Source organism: Triturus cristatus, chromosome 2_1, assembly GCF_964204655.1.
Source record: "Triturus cristatus chromosome 2_1, aTriCri1.1, whole genome shotgun sequence".
NCBI classification, from domain to species: Eukaryota; Metazoa; Chordata; class Amphibia; order Caudata; family Salamandridae; genus Triturus; species Triturus cristatus.
The window spans coordinates 992,027,205-992,046,525 of NC_140581.1; the positions used below are offsets into that span (position 1 = coordinate 992,027,205).

A 19,321-nucleotide genomic window follows, 5' to 3' on the forward strand; every position below is an offset into this window, starting at 1 on the left:
TGAAGGTGTGCATTTGGAGTGAGGAAGATACCGGAGGCCATGGAGCCCCGGAGAGAAGACAACTTCCTCACCATCGGGGATGGCATGGTCTTGAGAGCCTGAGCCTTCCGAAGGATCGATAAGCGTCTCTCCTCCGAAGGACACACGTTTGCCATGCGAGTATCGATGGTGGCTCCCAGGTACTGTAGACATTGGACAGGAGTCGAGACAGACTTCGTGAGGTTGATGTGGAGGCCCAAACGAAGAAGGAGATTGAAATGCAGTTGCGCTACTTGAGACGTAGCTGCCTTGATCAGCCAGTCATCTAGATATGGGTAGACGAACACCTTGTTCTTCCTTAGATGTGCAGCAACTATGGCCATGCATTTGGAAAATGTCCGGGGCTCTGACTTCAGGCCGAATGGAAGCACGGAGTATTAATAGTGGTTGTTGCCTACAGTGAATCGCAGGAACTTGCGATGCTTCCTCGCTATGGGCACGTGAAAATATGTGTCTTGCAGATCAATTGCGCATAGCCAGTCTCCCTGATGAAGCTGAGGGCAGATTTGATGCAAGGACAACATCCAAAACTTTTCTCTGCGAATCCATTTGTTTGCCTGTCGCAAGTCGAGGATGGGTCTGAACTCATTCTTGTCTTTCTTGCGGACTAGAAAGAACCGAGAATACAGTCCTGTTCCTCTCTGTGCAAGAGGAACCGGTTCTTTTGCCCTTTTCTTTAAGAGGATGTTGGCCTCCCCCTGCAACTCGCGTAGCATGTAGCGTGAGCGAGTTGGAGGAACCGACGGAGGAGGGCTTGTGAAACATAGCGAGTATCCATTGCGAACAATATTCAGCACCCAATTGTCCTGAGTTATTTTCTGCCACTCTGCCAGGGAACCAAAGAGGGTTGTGCCAGAGAATGGTATATTAGAGATGCGCTGTTGCGCTTCCGGCTTCAGTGAGGTAAGACGAAGCCAGGAATTCCTCCGGAGAGCAACTCCATGGCAATACCCGTGGGCTGACAGGAGTGAAGTATCCGCTGCAGCACTGATGATTTTATTAGAAACCATCAGTCCTTCGTTCAATATCTCATGAAAATCTTCCCGCTTGTCCCTGGGCAGGAGGTCCACAAATTGTTGAAGCGACTCCTACAGGGATCGCTCATACCGGCCCAGCAAGGCAGTAGAGCTGGCCGCCTTCATGGATGTAGCTGCGGTGTTGCAAACTTTTCTCCCCACCGAATCCAGCTTACGGCTTTCCTTATCAGGTGGTACCATTGAAGTCGGAGCCATAGCATGCTTTTTCCTTGCCGCCACCACTATGACAGAGTCCGGGGTGGGGTCCAGTCGGAGGAAGGCAGGATCCAAATCAGGTGGGCGGTATTTCTTCTGTAGTCTAGAAGGCGCAGATTTTATAGAAGATGGTGTCAAGAACAGTTCCATAGCAGGTTCCAGTAACCCAGGCACCAATGGAATTGAGGGATGAGAGCCTGTCTCTGTTGAAGAGACAGGCAGACACAGAATACAGACTCTGTGGGTATCCGATTTGGACTTCTACCACAGTCAGGACACTTGTCAAACAGAGAAGGCATTTTGATAAGAACACTGTGGAAATTCTGCCAAAAAAGGACAGAAAAAGGTAGATACAGGCCAAAGACGTCGAGTGAAGTAGCAAAAATTCCAATACTGTAGTAAATTCTGAAGAAAATACCAAAAAAGGTAGAGCTCAATGCTCCAGGGTCCTGCAAGCAGGAGCCGGAAAAAAGAACTGAAAGTAACTGCCTATGGCTGTGCATCATGGGATACCAGAGGTCTCTAGAGACTCTTAAAGGCACGTTATCCATTTGCAGACACATAATGACAGCCTATGGGGGCTCTTCTGTCCAACAGTTTCATCTCTATCATGAAAAAAGGAGTTTTGTGAAGGGGAGTTTTCTATGTGTTGAAACTCAGTAAAATTGCTAAATTTAAAAGTTAACTGGCTATTTTTTTTCACTTCAAGATGAAGTAGTGGTCAGTGTAGCCTAGTTAGTTAGGCTGCATTATTGTCTCTTTAGCTCTTAAGTGTCTATGCAGGCCTTCCTGAAGAAAGGCAGAAGATGACAAATTAAGAAGATATATCTAATGCAGTGCTCAGGGGTTCACATGATTATGACTATACACGGAAATCCCCTACAAGAGAAACTGACATCCTTCTGATTCCTGTGCCAGTGGCCGATAAAATCATTCAAGTTTTAACAATTTAATATTCTAAAACTTATATTAGATGGGAAGTATTTATGGTTTTCTTTTTATAATCAACTTTATTGATTTTTGAGTGAACAAAAACAACATTACAGCACGAGTAGTCATTGGAAGTTGGCACTCTAGCAAGTACCTGCATTAGTTGTGTGCAAACATGCATATTGGTCCCTTTTCATAATATTTAGAGAATACAATCAATGCGTTTAGAACGACATAAGACCCAATCATCCTAACTGATTTAACCATTTGCCCCAGATCCTTGTGTGTTTGGCTGGGCAGCCCCTGGCCTCAAATAAGGGTTTCTCTTGGGCAGCACACCAATCCACCCCCCTACGCCATTTATCTAAACCTGGGGGGTCAGATTGTGTCCATTCCGCAGCAATGTCGCATTTAGCCACCATTGTAGCCATCCCCAGGAATAGTTTGTCTGCTCGAGACCCATCTAGGCCCTCCATGACTCCTAGGATGAGGTTCAAGGGGTTATGTGGCACCTCCCAACCCAGAACATTTGTGAGTTCAGATTCCAGTGTTTCCCAGTAAGGGGTAAGGCGAGGACAGGACCAGACCATATGGTAAAAGTGTGCCTGCTCTTGCCCGCAGCGCGCCCAGTCCGGTGAAGGAGGCAAGCCCACCTTATAGAGGTGTTCTGGGGTTAGGTAGGCGGTATGGAGATATTAAAGTTGAATTGAGTTTGGCTGAGGTAGTAATGGTCTTGGAGGCCATTAGGGCGTCAGGCCAGTCCTCCTCCAGGGACCCCAGCCATCCCTCCATTGGTGTTTGAGCGAGTCGAGCGCTGTTGGGCCGTTATTAGTTAGAGAGCGGTATATCCGTGATACTACCCCTTTCCTCAAGTTTCCCATCATGACCTGTGCTTCTAGCGGACTAAATTGAGGAAGTGTGATGCCGGTTGATAGATGAGTGTTGAGGGCGCGTCGTAGCTGTAAGTATTGGTAAAATTGTGATGTGTGGAGCGTGTAGCGTCCCTGTCATGTCCATACCTCAGTCGAAAGGTGGGATCCGGCAGCGAGCAAGGGCTATGTGTAGTCTTGTGCCTCCCCACAGAAACTTCATAGCAATGCTATCTAGATCTTTAAACCAGTTCCGTGGGAGGTGGAAAGGGGTGTTTTGAATAATGTACAGGGAGAATCATCATTTTGAAAAGAGCCACTCTACCTAATGGGTTTAGTGGTAGGGTTTGCCAGCGTTTGAGATCTTCTTTAGCCTACTTGACAAGTGGGATAATATTAAGCGCCCATTCTAGTTCGAGAAGTAAGCCTATCCATATTCCCAAGTATTTAAATGACTGTTGCCTAATGGGGATAGTCGATTGCCAGTCGAAACATTCCCTGGAGAGATAAAGGGGTACCAAGGTCGATTTTGCAGGGTTGAGGCGTAGACCTGAGACATGCTAAAAGGCCTGGAGAACCTGGAGACATCTGGGTCCGGAACGGGCTGGATGTGCCAGAAAGAGCAGTACGTCGTCTGCATGCAGAGCAATTTTGTTGATGTGATGGCTCCCCCAAAGTCCAGCCCTGGATCAGGTCGTCGGTCCGAATGAGGCATGCCGAGGGTTCCATCGCCACAGCGAATAGGAGGGGCGAGAGGGGACAGCCTTGTCTGGTACCCCTTCTAATTGGGAATGCCTTTGTGAGGGCCCCATTGATAAGTACTCTAGCTCTGGGTTTGGAATACAGGACCCGGACGAAACGACAGAAGTGCTGACCCAGACCCATTATTGTTAGTACGTGTTCTAGGTAAAGCCAATCGACGGTGTTGAAGGCTTTTTCAAAGTCTACAAGGAGGATCGCTAGGTAGAGGGTAAGTGACTGGCGGTTCGTGAGGGCCAGGTGTAGGCATCGCAGGCAGTGTCTAGTACTACGCGCCGGCATATGTCCGGGTGGACCAGTTTATTAAGGAATGGATGAAGGCGTTGGGCCAGGATCGTAGCATATACCTTTACCTGCGTATTCATTAGTGACATCGGGTAGTAGTCTGTACAGGCTGACGAGGGTGGGTGAGTCTTGGGGATAACCACGATGGTCGCCACGTTGGTCTCGGGGGGAATGCCCCTACCTCCGTGACGTGCTGGAATAGTTTGGGGAGGTGGGGGATCAGAACATCTCGGTAGGCAGCATAGTATTCTTGCGGGAACCCGTCAGGGCCCAATGTTTTCCCAGACGCTAATAAGGAGATAGAGTTACTTATTTTCTCTGGGGTAAAGGGGAGGCCCAGGCCGGCCACCTCGCACTCAGTTAAGCGGGGGAGACGAGCATCTCTCCGGTCAATCAGATCCAGAAGGGAGGGGCTTCAGGCCTATGGGCTGAGTATAGTCTGGAATAGTATTCAGCGTACCTCAGGAACAATTTGGTTCGCCAGGGGGTATGACGCCAGTCTGTGTAACAATTTCCCATTCTTGTTACCCAAACTATACACTTGGGCAACAGAGGAACGCCATAGCAACTCTAGCGAGATTTGTTCAATCTCTTCGCGTATGCTCACAATTTGCCTGTCTAGGGAGCCGTCGGACACCCCGGTTGATCCGTTCTACAGACAGGTTGCCCGCGCTTTGAGAAGGGCCAGTCTGTCATTCTGGGACAGTTGTTGTGCCTGGAGCTGACCCTTGGCTGCGCCACGGATGGTGCCTTTACTTGCCTCCCAGAGGGTGCTCGGGGAAGGAACTGAATCTAGATTAAAAAGGATGTATTGGTAGGGTTCTTCCCCTAGTGCTTTTTTTAACCTCTTTGTTTTGTAGAAACCAAGCGTTTAGCCTCCATACAGGTTGAAGCGTGTCGGAGGAGTCGCTTAGGTACAGGAGAAGGGGTGAGTGGTCTGAAATTCCTTGGGGAAGGATAGCAATGTCAGTTACTCTGTGGCATTTGGGGGCTGGCATGAGAGTCATGTCGATTCGCGCCTGTGTGTGGTGTGCTGCTGAAGTGGGGGTATTTATGTTTTTACAACACTTTTAACATGGGTGTCTTCGACTATATCAGAGTAAGGGCTGGAGTACTCTATCAGATTTCCTAAATGAACACTTTCTTTGAAATTTAGTCTTTATCTGTTGCCAGAAGCCCAAGAGGCAGTTTGTTCTTGGTATTGGTTATCACATTTGCTATGTTCTATATGTTTTTTTCAGTGTTCTTAATTGATGCTTCATCCTTCTCAGCAACTACTAGAGGTTCTGGATGAATTGGCTGGACCGCACGGCTTTAGACAACATGTATCTGGGGCCAGATTCTAATGTTATTTGAGGATTGCTTCCTCTGAGGCATTGTGCTTGGTGCACAAGGACTTGAAATCAAACTATTTGATCTACCAGGAGGATTGTTTTCAGGGCAAGTGTTACATGGTGTTGTTTCATGAGGTTCAAGCATAGCTTTGCTGCTTTGTTCTGTATCCTTTGTGTTCCAAGACATAGCTCTTGGAGATGTGCAAAATAATGTTGCAGGAGTCCTGTGAAAAGGCGATCAAGATCCTAACTTTATCACAAGTAATCGTACAATTGCAGTAGCCGAAGGACCTTCCTAAGCAGGTTTACTGTTTACTGGTAGACTTTTCCTTTTATCAACATGTAAAAATATTTCCAAGTCCTGACTTATTTAAGAATCTCTCAAGTATTACATACCCCTGATTCTATGTAATTGCATCTGATCCGATTTTCGAATTATTGAACATACTAATAACATCATCTGTACTTCAAGTTTATATTTAAAGTGTAATTAGAAAGATAAAGCTGTATATCATTTTGTTTCTAAACAGTGCCTCATTGTGATCGGCTCATTGTTGAAATATGTTGTAGTATCACTCCCATTCATCCGCCTATTAACTTTCTAAGAGTGATATCAATTGCCCAAGGGTCAGATAGATAGCTCACCTCTAACACAAGAAAAAAGTGCTCTGTCCCAAACTCCTTGATGAATGAGTATTTTAGTGCAAATTTATTTACCAATTGTACTGCCTAACCTTAATTTAAGAAATTCACAAGATCAAGCATAGTCGGCTCCTGGTTGCCAAACAGCAGGCATATCCTCTGAACTGAAACATAAATAGTCCCCTCAAACATGCATATTGTAGGGGCTGAGCTCTAGAATGGCTTGCCCCAGATCTAAAATCCCAACCAAATCATGTTGCTTTAAAGAAAAAAACTGAAAACAATCTTCTAAAAAGTCTTTCCTTTATTAACATCAAATGTACTAGCCTGCCTTGAAATAGGGTTAGGGCCCCAGTGAGTAAAGCAGCATACCTCTCAATTCCTGGATCTGAATATCCACATAAGCTCTTTGAGCCCTCACAGGCACAGCTTTCTTAGAAGTGAATGGATCAGCTTGAGAACTTGGGACAAGCTTCCTCACCGGTGCTGCATAGTAGCTATAGTTCCAAATTAAGCCCGGGAAGTGAACTCCGCTCCGTTCGTGGAGATTTCCACACTCCGCAGAGCATGCAGAGTTCCGAAAAAAAAAAATCCTCGCTCGCACTCCCCAACGTCAAGTTGGCGAGCTTGAGTGAGAAACATCCACCTCCCGGCGATATTTCTCAATGCCGGCGGTCGGATTTCTCAATGTGGTGGTTGCCACGCTCGCGTTGAGAAACCTTCTGTTCGCGTTGAGAAAGTTGCAGCTCGAGCAGAAAATCTACAAGAGCAGCAGAAAAGAAGCAGCACCTGGTGCTGTTCGTATTGATTTTCCATCTCAGGACAAACACTTGGCGCTGAAAATCAATGCGAACAGGTGTGACCAAGCGCATTCCGCCGCTTGCGTAACTCCGAGTGGCAGAGTTTTTTGGTCACTTCGTGGAGTTCCGCATAGTGGAACTCTGCAAACTCCGCCCAGGCTTATTACAAATTAGACTGTCACAAAAAATGATTATATATTTACAGGAAGAAAGCTGTGTAAATTGTGATATTTCATTGTTGTATCCTTATGAATACTGTTTCTGGTCTGACTCTCAAAATGCACAAAAGTAAAAATATAGTAAATTAAGCAGGCACTCAGACCATTGAATAACATGGCACAGAAAAGAAGAAATGCAGTACTGAAACAAGATTTTAGAATGAATGCATAAAATGGCAGATATTGTGCCCACCTGCTCAGGAAGATGAAGGATTGTATGTTCTTCAGAATGAAATTCACAAAGCGATTTATATGCAGAGGATGCAACGACAAAATCCTGAAAAAGTCAAAGAAAGAAGAGTGTTACTAAATGTTAATTTTACGATACACATGAACAAAGAATGCAGTAGAAAAATATTTGACCAATAAGTAAAGTGCAGTACCAAAGATGTGGTAAAATATTTGGCCTTGGTACAGTTATTATTGAGTGGGATCGTTGCTAATTGGATAGCTTTCATATGAAATTGATTTACTATTTTTAAGGAACTCTTCCTGTTCTAATGATGCACTTCCCATTCAGATCTCCAGGTCCTACCTTACACTCCTTCATGTTCCCTCAGATCTGCCAATCTAGGCTTGATCCAGACTACTAAAATTAGGCGGACAAGATGGGGTGGAAGAACATTATCGAATGGTGCAGCAAAACTATGGAACAAAATGCCAATGGCCTTGAGATTTCAAGCAAACCGGCAGCTCTTTAGGAAGGATCTGAAAACATGGCTGTTTACTTCTATCTAGTCCTTCTGGTAATATAGGCTGTTTTTCTCGCACATACACTAGCGCCAAGTCGCCACGGCAATCGAGCGCTTTATAAACACATATCCTATCCTATCCTAGCCTATCCTGTATAAAGAAACTGGCAGTATTTTTGTGCTAACTATTCCCCCACTTACCTACTACACGCAGGTGCACTACAAAGGTAATTGGACATTGCACCCTGAGAGAAACAAGAAGGTCATGGATGACGGCACCCTACATCTCATCATGTTCATAAAAGGTATAGTAAAGAAGGCAGAGAAGGAGCCCAGAATTGCATGCACACCAGCTGACAACCTAAACTGTTAAGTACAGAGTCTCTAGTGTCCCCTATCCCTCCTCCGTAAGGGGAAGAGTTCTAATCCATACCATAAAGTGCAAAAGAAAGACCAGTACACACACAGCAGTGTGCAGAGCTGTAGGGCCACAGACAGGTGCTGCGCAGAGTGACTGCCAGAATAAAAAGCAGATTGAATGAATGAAAAAACAAGAACAATGTGATGGCACTTGGTAAAGACAGAGGCGCAGCGGGGTCTAACTCTGACAGGTAGGTGACATTTTATGCTAGCAACTCCACGGGAACTATGCCACAAGTCGAGGCCTCACCTGCAGAGCCTAAGGCAGCGCCTCCCTTAATTTCCTGTAGCTGGAGTGGCCCCCACCCCGTTCAAGGAGTTTTATAAGGCTATGCACTTCATATTTGGGTGTGCACAAGAATCTCGAGCGCCTTCAGGGCCCAAGGGTCTGGGAGGTGCCCCGACTGGACTCCTGTCAGCAGGTTCACCCTCAGTGCCAGTCGGGCCCTCTGGAACCGTTCCTAGATCTGGGACAACGCCGCTCGCAAACCAATGACCTTCACTTGGGTTCAGTCCCAAGGTGCTATTTCTGACACCACCGACTTATCTTTACAAGCTCATACTGATTCCCAACTTTGATATGGAGTGGTGGCAGTGTCGTTCAATGTCAATGTCGACAATTGTGCAGCCAGTATCCCAACGATTACCTGGCTCATAGACAATGCCTAGTTTCCTCGACAGGCCATGTGGAGATTTTGGGTTGGGTGAATCCGAGGATCCTTATGCTTACCCTGATTCTCATGAAGATCCATTGACCCAACTGAATGAGGACAACTGGTATGAGGAGCTGGTGGATGCCAGTGTCCTGGACACTTCACCAGACACTAACCTGAAATCCCCTCCTAGTGTGGCTACGGAGGAAGAGGCTTCCTCTGCTATGGCGGTGAGGAGGCCAGCTGGGGTCCTGGACCTCGGGCTGCCCTTTGTGGAGGTCAAGACCAATGTCTAGATGGAGGCGCTTCACACAGGGTAATCCCACACAGAATCCCTATAGCCCTTCAGTGGAAGAGGTGTGGCGCAGCGGCCAGGGGGCCTGACTCCCGACTTCACAGTTCGATCCCTGGTGCCGGCAGCAGGTTAGCCCAGCACCATGTGACTCTGGGCAATAGCTTGCTTAATCTTCCCGAGGGCCCCCAGCACTGGGACACCACTTCAGAGATAGCTGTGCGCTTTACAAATACTGGTATTTCATTTCATTTCAACAAAGCCATCTCTGATGTCTTGTTTGGGGCCTGGGCTAAGCCCTACATGGACAACCCATGCAAAAGAGAAATGCACGTCACCACGTCCCTGCTCCTGGGGACCCAGCTTTCCCCACCCAAGGCCCCACCTCTGAGGGCCTGGTGGTGCAGGCCTCAACATCCAGACTTAATACTGGTGTGTTCCCTACTACTCCATTGGTTGATTTCCAAATTTAGGAAGGAGCTGAAAATACTCTAATTCAAACTATAGCGATGACATGATGCTGGTGGTTCTCTGCTTTGCTCCATCTTCAGTTGCCTAAAAGTGCCGGGACACTCTCTAAGTAGCCGTGCACTATACAAGCACTATTTATTCATTTATAGGGACTCCAAGAGGCTGGATACTTTTGGGAAGAAGATTTTCTCTTCCTCCAGCCTTGCAATACAGTCGGTGAACACTGCATGTCTCTTGGACCGATATAGCTACACTCTGTGGCACTCAGTCGTGCAAGAGTTGCCTACGGTCTCAAAGGAGACCAGAGCCATCCAGAACCAGGCTACGCCAATGGGAGAGACGCAGCAAAGTTCGCCATCAGATGTGGGCTGGAATCAACAGACTGGCAGGGCAGGGCCATTGCTTCAATGCTGGCATTTTGCTGCTACACCTAGCTGAGGTCATCTGACTTTTTGGGGGATGTCCAGGCAATCCTAATAAGCATGCCCTTTGATGGCACTCGCCTGTTCGGCAAAATAGCTGATTCAGAGCTTCAGTACTTCAAGGGGAGTAGGATCACTGCTTGGAAATTGGGACTCGCCATGGCGCCACGCCATCTTCACTCTTTCTTTTGCTCCTTCCATGGCTACTGTAGGGCCTAACAGCCATCTATTTTCCAGCAGAACCACCATGGCCAACAGGCTTCCCAGCCTTTTCGTGCCCACAGACAAGGCTCTCACAAGTCCCATGGGAACCAAGGCCAGAGATCTGTCCAGTCCGGCACCCCCTGGCAGCCAACAAACCCTTTTAGTATGCCCTCGCAAGAACATGGGCTTTCTGTTAGAGGCAGGGTCAGGTACCACCAGCCCCAATGGTAAACCAGAACTTCGGACGAGTGGGTGCTACAAATTCACTGGTGGGGTTAAACCCTTCCACAGCTAGGAACCTCACTGCCCATGCCACCGTCCTCAGATCAGCTAGCGGAGGACCAACTCTACTTGTTGCGCCAGGTAGTGCAGGATCTTTCGCCAAAGGAGCCATGGAGAGGGTGGCGGCATCAGAAGTAGGTCTTGGTTTCTATTCCTGCTACTTTCTGGTGCCAAAGAAGGACGGAGGCCTCCACCCAATCTTAGATCTGTTCCCTCTCAATGCCTAACTGAGGAAGGCGAAATTCAAGATGCTAACAATAGTTCATGTTCGGTCTACCATACTCCCTGGAGACTAGATGGTAGAGGTGACCCTGCAGGCTGCCTATTTTCATATCCCTGTCCTGCAAGCTCACCGGCTTAACCCATAACCATACTGCAGCGGACCTCCTGCATTCGCTGACTCCTTTTCAGACGCTCCCTCTCATCAGAGCTATTCTGAACAGGGTGTAATTCTGCGCCTATCCTTCAGAACGGAGAGTCCAGGAAATTTGGCCTATGATCCCAATGTTTAAACCTCAGTCATGGATTTCGATGAGACTGACTCTGAGAATGCTGAGTCCGATGGCCTCCTGCAGGAGTAGCACGCTTGATGGCGTATGCAGGCAGCATATGCGGGCTCTACAGTGGGAACGGAAGTCCCAGTAGATGCAAGACCAGGGGAGTCTCTCTGATCTGGTCCAGATTTCGAAGGAGACTGCGAAAGACCTCAGTAATGACTAACAGACAGGGATTGGGTTAGTGGCAGACCCCGGTATCTTGGTATCTAGTCTAGGGTAAAGAATTTGTGGCAAGAAGTCTCTCTCAGATCAACAAGGTACTTACTTTCGCTAATGCCTTATCTGATACAGACTTTCTTGCTGCAGATTCCCTATAACTCACCCCCATCCTCCCTGTTCTGCAAACTGAACTTTTCTGCATAAAGTACAAGTTACTTACCTTCGGTAACGATGTATCTGGTAGAGACGATTCTAGCCGCAGATTCCTTAACGTAGAATTATCCCCAGGCGTGAGACTGGACCCGGAAAACTTTCTTGCCCAGCATCTCTGCTCGCCGGGGCGGTACCACACGAAACCGCCCTGACGTCTTCCGCGAGCGTAACGTCAGCGAGGTCACATAAGCCCCACCCCGGCGCACTGACGTCAGTTTGCTTCGGAGAACTTAAAACGCGCCACAACGCGGAGCCATCACAACAAAACTGAGGAGAGCATGGGAACAGTGTGCGAAAAAACCAGAGAAACAAAATAGAGAGAAACAAAAGGTGAGGAACAGCACCAGTTGGCACCAAGGCACCAGAAGGCTACAATAGCAAGCCTGAGTAGGAAAAGAGCAGAGCACCACTCTGAGAAACAACTGTGCAAGTCAAGGCGATAGCACCAGTCTGCACTAAAGCACCATAAGGCCAGAAGAGCGAAGCCATAGCGAGAAAAGCGCAAGCACCACTCCGTGGAACCACCGTGCAAGCGAAGGCGAGAGCCATCCTGAAGGCACAAGCATATGAAAGTGCCGTGACAGAAAGAGAGAGGGTCTGCAACCACAACCACAGAGTGAAGGGTTACCAGCCCGGAGCAGAGGAGCAACAGCAATCTATCCCCAGACTACACTGCCAAGGATGGCCATAACCCCTGAAAGGAGTAGGAGGCCAAAGGACAGGCAAAAGAATTCCCAATGAAGAAGACCGCAAGGGATCAGAAACTCCAACAACAGAGGGAAAGAGCAAAAGTAGGCCCTCACACTGGAGGGAAACTAGCTGGAGGGATGCCTGACTGGAAGAAAACGAAGAGGACACACACAGAAGACAAGCCACCCAGAGGGAGGCGACTGTAGAAACCCAAGCAGAGGGTCCTCGCAGGACGGGGAGGAAAGGCGGGTCATGAAGGAATCTGCGGCTAGAATCGTCTCTACCAGATACATCGTTACCGAAGGTAAGTAACTTGTACATCTGATAGAGACTACTAGCCGCAGATTCCTTAACGTAGATTAGATACCCTAGCCATACCCAGAAGGGAGGAGGGCCTGCGAGAGATCCTCCCCACCAGAAGAGACACAGGGCCCCAGCAGGGGACATGTCACAGGGACAAGAATGGGAAAGGCCAGGATATCCTAAGTCCAACCAAGGGAGAACTGCCCAACACCCCGCAGGGGCAGACAGCACCCGAAAAGCCACAAGGAACACAAGGACCACCTCAAACCCTAGGGAGAAGAGGTAGAACCGGAGGCAGGGCCCACCGTAAGAAACACATACACAGTGACAGAAAATAGCTGAACACACCTCAGCCGCAAGCAGCAGACAAGGCAGGAACGGCTCCACCACCAAAAGTGCAGACGGAAGAAGAAAGTCACAGTTGCGCAAAGCCCCAGTGGAACCAGAGGCAGGGGCACAAGGGAATACATCAAAGGCCACAACGGTGGATTAGAACAAGCAGGCCTGCACGGGCATGCGCAGCCAGCAGCAGGCAACACCACGTTCGTCGTGTGCTTTCAAGGATTGACGCTGGCTTTCCGTTAACGCCTCACCCTAAGGAAAGATTATTGACAAATTTGGCATTGGATGAATGACCACCCCCTGACATTGACGCCATTGATTTTGACGGTCTTAGAAATTATCGCCATTAATTTGGCCTAAACTTGATCTATTGATCAGTGATAGCCCCGCCATCTATATAAGCGGCACAGATTTAATCTCCACGACTAGGATTAATCGTGTTGAGTTTGACTATAAAAAGGGTCCTTCCTTACTTGCAATATCCATTGTCCTGAAGATGGTCTGATGGACTGACGCCTTAAAAGACCGAAACGTCGACTCCTCCATCTATTTACGAAACAATTTTTGTAGTCAAGTGATTATTATTCTCATTAGGAGATGTGTCATTTCTGATTCCATTGGAATAGATGTTATTTTCATGAACTGAAGGATTAATTTTGTTTGTACCTCTTTCATGATCTATTGCTGAATTTATTGTTCATTTGTACCCCCCTCTTTTAACTTGATTCATCTATATAAATAATTTTGCATTTTTATCAAAAGATATTCCCGTGTTTTTGTGCTTTTTATGTACATTAATGGGCGCAGTCAGATGACTATTGGGTGTATGATCTAACTAGACTCACTCGGTAAATAATTTCGGAACAACTAATTATTAATTTTCTTTAAATAAAACCCCTTGCAGGCATTTTCTACCTAAAACCACGGAACGGCGCACCCAGGCCAAGCCAGACGAAGGCAGAGGCCAGGGAGGGCCAGGACACACCCCAAAGGAGGGGCCAGTCCAGAAACACACACACTGACCCACGAAAGAAGTGGAACCAGGCAGAAAAGAAAGAGAGAGAGAGAGACGGAGGACGGACCAAGCCGTCCACCAGAACACAGAAGCCAACGAAAGCCAGTCCCTCCCGAAACACCAGACAGAGGACCAAGCCGAAACACCGGACAGAAGTGCGGAACCCCAACAACACGATGCCGCAGACCTCAGGCCAGACTGGTCTAGCGACGTAGCAAACAAGGAGAAGGACGGATCTGAGCGCAACGCAAGCTGCTGCAAGACAACCGGCAAGAAAATCACACCTGCGACGTACCGTGACCCCACGGAAAGCAAGGAGCCCGAAGGGTGACCGCACCTCCCCAGCACATGACAAAGCTATGTAATAGCTACAAGTACCCTACATAGGGTATATTACATCCCAAGAAACATGGGAACACCTCTTAGGAAAAAATTTCGGCAGCAGAGGACAAACAGAAGACCTGCGGAAAAAAACACAGATGGCTTGCCAATCAGCCAATAAAGAAGACACAGAAGGCCTAATCTCAGTACCTACACGGGCTTACCAACAGCCAAAACCACAAGTAAAAAAACAAGTCCGGACCAGCAGCCAACAGCACCAAAGGGCCAACGGAAAGACCCTGAGGGCACACCAACCACACAGAACACACAACCAGGGCTACTCATTACTAGGCCCCAGAAAACAACGAGAGAACGCCTCCCAGAACACTGACCAACCTCCAGGGTCACTGAGGAGGAGGAGGAGGGGGAGGAGGAGGAGGACGAAACCCCGCAAGGAACCTCTGAATGGCAGAATCCGCAGGGGCATGAAACAAAAGAGCGCCATCGAAGGGAAGGTCAACCAGCCGCTCCCTAACGTTCTCAGGGAAAACACTATCCCTCAGCCATGCATGGCGACGGAGGGCCACTGAAGAAGCCATGGTGCGACCAAGCAACTCAGAAACGTCCAGAGCCGAGCGAAGAATAAACACCGCCAGCTGCCGGCCATCCAACACATGGTGCCGCAGAGCTGCGCAGGCACCCTCCTGAGAAGCGGAAGACAGAAGGGACTCCGCCGAATCCCACAAGCAAGAAGTGGCTCTGGCCAACACACAAAGCGTGTTAAGCGCCCGCAAGGCAGCACTGGAGAAGGCGAAGATATTGCGCCCCCAGGAATCTAACCACCGGGCCTCCCGTGATGAAGGAGACAATACCGATGGCAAGGAGGGAAAGGCAGTCTGCAAAAGAGGGCCCCGGGTAGAAGGGAGGAAGGAAAGGCAGACAGGATCATGCGGAGCAGGACGGTGGCAGTGCAGAAGCCGCTGGGGCACTGGGTCCCCCGTGGCAGGATGCCCCCAGGCCCCAAGAGAGAATTATGGAGAGAAGCCTCGAAGGGAAGAAGAAACTCCCGTCCACCAGAGCCCTAATGGAGAACTTCCAGCAAATGATCAGCGGGTAAATGGGCAGCCGGGTCGCCCAATGCGCAAAATCCCCGCAGCCGTGGAGACAGCCCGGGCGAAGGCAGCACTCGCCTCCATAGGGCAAGGCGGAGGGGAGAGCAATTCCTCCGTGGGCGACGGCTGCATCCCCCAGCCCAACCGGAGGAAGGAAAGGCCATGCTCGGAAAGGGGGAAAGGTGACCGACGAGTAGGGAAACTGAGGCGCCTCTGGGAAAGACTGCGGGCGCGGGGACAGCGAGGAGCCGTCCTTGGAAGACAACGGGGAAAAAGCCATGACGTGCCGACCCATCTCCGGAGAAGAAGACACAAACAGTTGCCAAACCTCTGGAGAAGAGGGGGCGTCCGAAGACGAATCAACGACCCGACGCCGGTACGGCACCGTGGAGTCCGCCACCGGTGTCAGCTCAACGTCGACCGGTACCGAAGGGGACGCCGAGATGACCTCTGCCACGACTCGCGCAGCGGGAGAACGGGGCGGGGTCAGAGCCGGGGCGGCCAAAGAACGACAGCGAAAAGGCGCCGACTCGACCTCCGACGAGGCAGCCGCCTGTGGGGAGAGACAATGGGGGCCTGGGGACATGCCCCGGCCCCTGGCCAGCCCCTGCGGCACGCCAGGGCCAGCAGCCACCGGCACCTGAGCGGCGTCAGCTCGGCCTCGGAAAAGGACCGAGGGGGATTAGAGGATGAACCCCGAGCCCCGGCAACCTCCCGAGGCACCACAGGGACCCCCACGGGGGTTTGCGGTGAGGCAGAGGCGCCGTGGTCTGAAAGAGGGAACCCCGTAGGGCCGCACCCAGACGACACCACACCTCCAGAACCTGAAGCCGAACCTGTCGGCGCCGGGGCCGGCAACGCTGGGGCCAGCGATGCCGGCGACGCCGCAGAGGCCCCGCACATGGCAAGGGATCCGCAGATGTCCCAGGAAGATGAGGAGGAGGAAGAGCCAAAGAGGCCTGCAAGGCCGCCGCATAGGCCTCCAGGGGAACGGCGGGTAGGGTGGCGAAGCGCGAGGCCGCACAACCCGTGCCCCCCTACAGGGCGGGGACCGGGTCTCAGGGACAAACTGCGACGCTTACCAACAGGTGAGCGATGCTCTTGCGGCCTCGGAGAGGGATGATGTCAGAGACGGAAGCGGCGGTTCTTGAACCCTTCCGTGGGGGACGGACGCGGTGCCGATGCCAACCTGGACATGCAGGCCGAGAGGGGTGTCATCCGGCGCTCCTGCCGGGACTTTGGCTTCATCTGCTGACAAGCCTCGCAGTCTGTGGAGTCGTGGTGCTCCCCCAAACACCACATACAAATGGGGTGAGGGTCCGTCGCCGACATTTGGCGCACGCAAGACGAGCACGTCTTGAAGCCCGAAGGCATTCGCACACTGTTCTCAAGAAAACGCAAAGCGTAAAGAGAAGGCCTGAAAACAGGCCAGGAACCCAATCCGGATCCGCGTTGCACGCGGAAAAGAAGATAACTGATGTCAGCGCGCCCGGGGGGGGGCTTATGTGACCTCACTGACGTCACGCCCGCGGAAGACGCCGGGGCGGAGTCGCGTGGTATCGTCCCCCGGCGCGCAGAGATGCTGGGCAAGAAAGTTTTCCGGGTCCAGTCTCACGCCTGGGAATAATTCTACGTTAAGGAATCTAGGCCCTTAGAATCTGCACACTGGTGGATCAGCCTTCTGATGCGTCACAAAAAGAAACTGTCCGCGCACAGGGGTGGCGCCTTTATAGGCAAATCGCATCCAGCACCTACGACACCGAAGTGGAGCCATTTGATGCCACCTACCTGCGCACAGGAATACAGCTCAAGATTTTCCAAAAACAGTCTGACACCTGAGGAATATTCTAAGGTAAATAATCTGCGGCTAGATAGAGTTTCTACCCGAGAAGACATTAAGGAAGGTATGTTAAATTATTCAAGAAGACCATCCACACTAAGTGCCTTCTGTCTTCCCAGTGGCAAAATGCTAAATTTGTCTCAATACATTTGCAGTTTGATGTGAACCCAAAAGCATCACTGACCAATAGCATTTTGAGAAAACGATATTAGACTCCTTAGTACTTAAGAGGTGATTACCCACATAGAGAGATAAAAAAACAATTGCTGTTGGACAGGCATTAGCATATCATCGGCCTAGAATTGATCTAGAGTAGTGGTTCTTAACCTGTGATCCGGTGACCTCTGGATGTCCACGAAACCTACTCAGGGGGTAGACGGCGGCTTAGAAAATTAAATAATATTAACAGGGTAATCAAGTGTACATATATAAAGAAGAACAATGTAAAACTGAATATTATGACGTTCTATAAATGTGAAGGGATTTGAAATTGAAGGCAAAAAATGAAGTTAGTATCCTCAGCTACATTTGTGGGAGCAGTGTAAGTGCAAAAAACAAATATTGTATGGACAATGAGTGGCCCGTATTTTCAGTCCCGCAAGTACCGCCGACGCTCATCCACCTGCAAAGGGGACTTCAAAGCCCACAGTCCCAAGCACCAGGGAGGCGCCAACGCATTTGTTTCGCGCCAGGGGGTGCTTAAAAGGGGGCGCAAGCTCCCGCAGCACGAGACGCGCGCCGGCATGCCTGGTCCGTGCCTGTCCGAGACTGGTCGAGGCTGGGCTGGGCCTACTCTCTTGGTCAGCCACTGGAAACTGGAAACTTCACCAATATCCCCAGCGGAGCACGGCTGTCTACCCCGGGATTCGTGTGGAACACTCAGTGATCGAGGAAAAGGTAGGATGGCGCCTGGTTTTACTTTGTCCTACTCCGGCATATAAATCACGGTTTGCAGGGGAGTTCGCCGCAGAAACTTGTAGAAGCGCCTTTGTAACTCGGGGTACCCTGGTGTTGCACTCTGTTATATTTATATCATAGACTTTTTCTCAACCCCCTGGAGTTAAATAACATTAGTTAAATATTTTAAAAAGCCATTACTGGTCAACCATGGGTAGGCGTAAAGTGACTTTAGCCCCTGGAAGGGCCGCAGCAGGCACCACCGCCCCAGCAACCACCATGGATTCATTTCTTCAGTGTGCTGCAGCAGTCCTGGATAAGGAGATTGAGCTGGTCAATCGAAGCATTTCTAGGTCCCCTGTCATTGCTCTATCTTCTACGCACATAGAAACACATGTGACACTGGCCAGTGCCGACGGTGCCAACAGTGATAACGATTCATCCATTCTTCTAAATAACACAGGGATGCTTGTTGGGAATGGGTCAATCCTGTTATCCACAGCCCATCGGTTGCTCCTTTCCCCTGCCGTTACCATTAACAACCACGGGGGTAATGAAGCTAACTCAAATTAAGGGCATGAGGTGGCTGCAAAAATTTCCAGTAAACACACTGTAACACCTAATGCACCCATGCAAGGGAGCTTACTTCCGATTGAGACGGTTGGTATAGGGGCAGGGTTAGGGACTTGAACCAAAAGAAAATCCCAAACAACGGGGGGTAAAGCCAAAAGATCAAAACCCAACCTGCTCCATAAAGTCCCAATTTCCACTCCAATACTGTCCAAGTCAGACCTGATGGGTGCACTGGAATCTTTCCAAGCATCGATGAAGAGTATGCTGGATTCCAAGCTGGGCCCAATGATTAATCGTCTGGCATCGATTGAAGAGAGTTTATCAGATTTTAAATGCCTTATTTCACCTGTATTAACCGGAGGGCTAGATGACCATTCAGGACTAAGGTCCCTATCGGATCCTCCGAATCTGGACAATCTGCCTAAAAACTCCAGTGGCCAGCTACAGTCAGAGGGGGGACAAGTTAATGAAAGCTATCCACTGTCCACTGAGAGTGGAAATCATAATCCCAGGGGCAGATTGACATTGCAGCCTCAGCCCCAGGAAAAGATTTACACAACGGGGGTACAGCCCCAGGTGGGCTGGGAAGCCCACCCCCAGGGTTTACCAGTTACACATCTGCCAGTGGAATCAACCCCGTATGTAGTGGTATTGGGGACCGTGCCAACACTCGCACGGGCATGAAGGAGAATTTCTCCCAGTTAAAGAACAAAGTCTTACCCTGGCTATCACACAACATACAATTGGGAGTACGG

At 49.7% G+C, this 19,321-nt stretch overlaps 1 protein-coding gene across 2 annotated transcripts in view; it reads right to left on the bottom strand.

Moving 5' to 3' along the window:
• FOCAD (focadhesin) overlaps positions 1 to 19,321 on the bottom strand; it is a 1,730,079-nt gene that overhangs the window by 1,152,499 nt on the left and 558,259 nt on the right. For both annotated transcript variants that reach the window (XM_085634390.1, XM_085634400.1), the window contains exon 20: positions 7,302 to 7,385. In XM_085634390.1, coding sequence (XP_085490516.1) covers positions 7,302 to 7,385 — 84 coding nt within the window. The remainder of the gene's footprint in view (positions 1 to 7,301; positions 7,386 to 19,321) is intronic.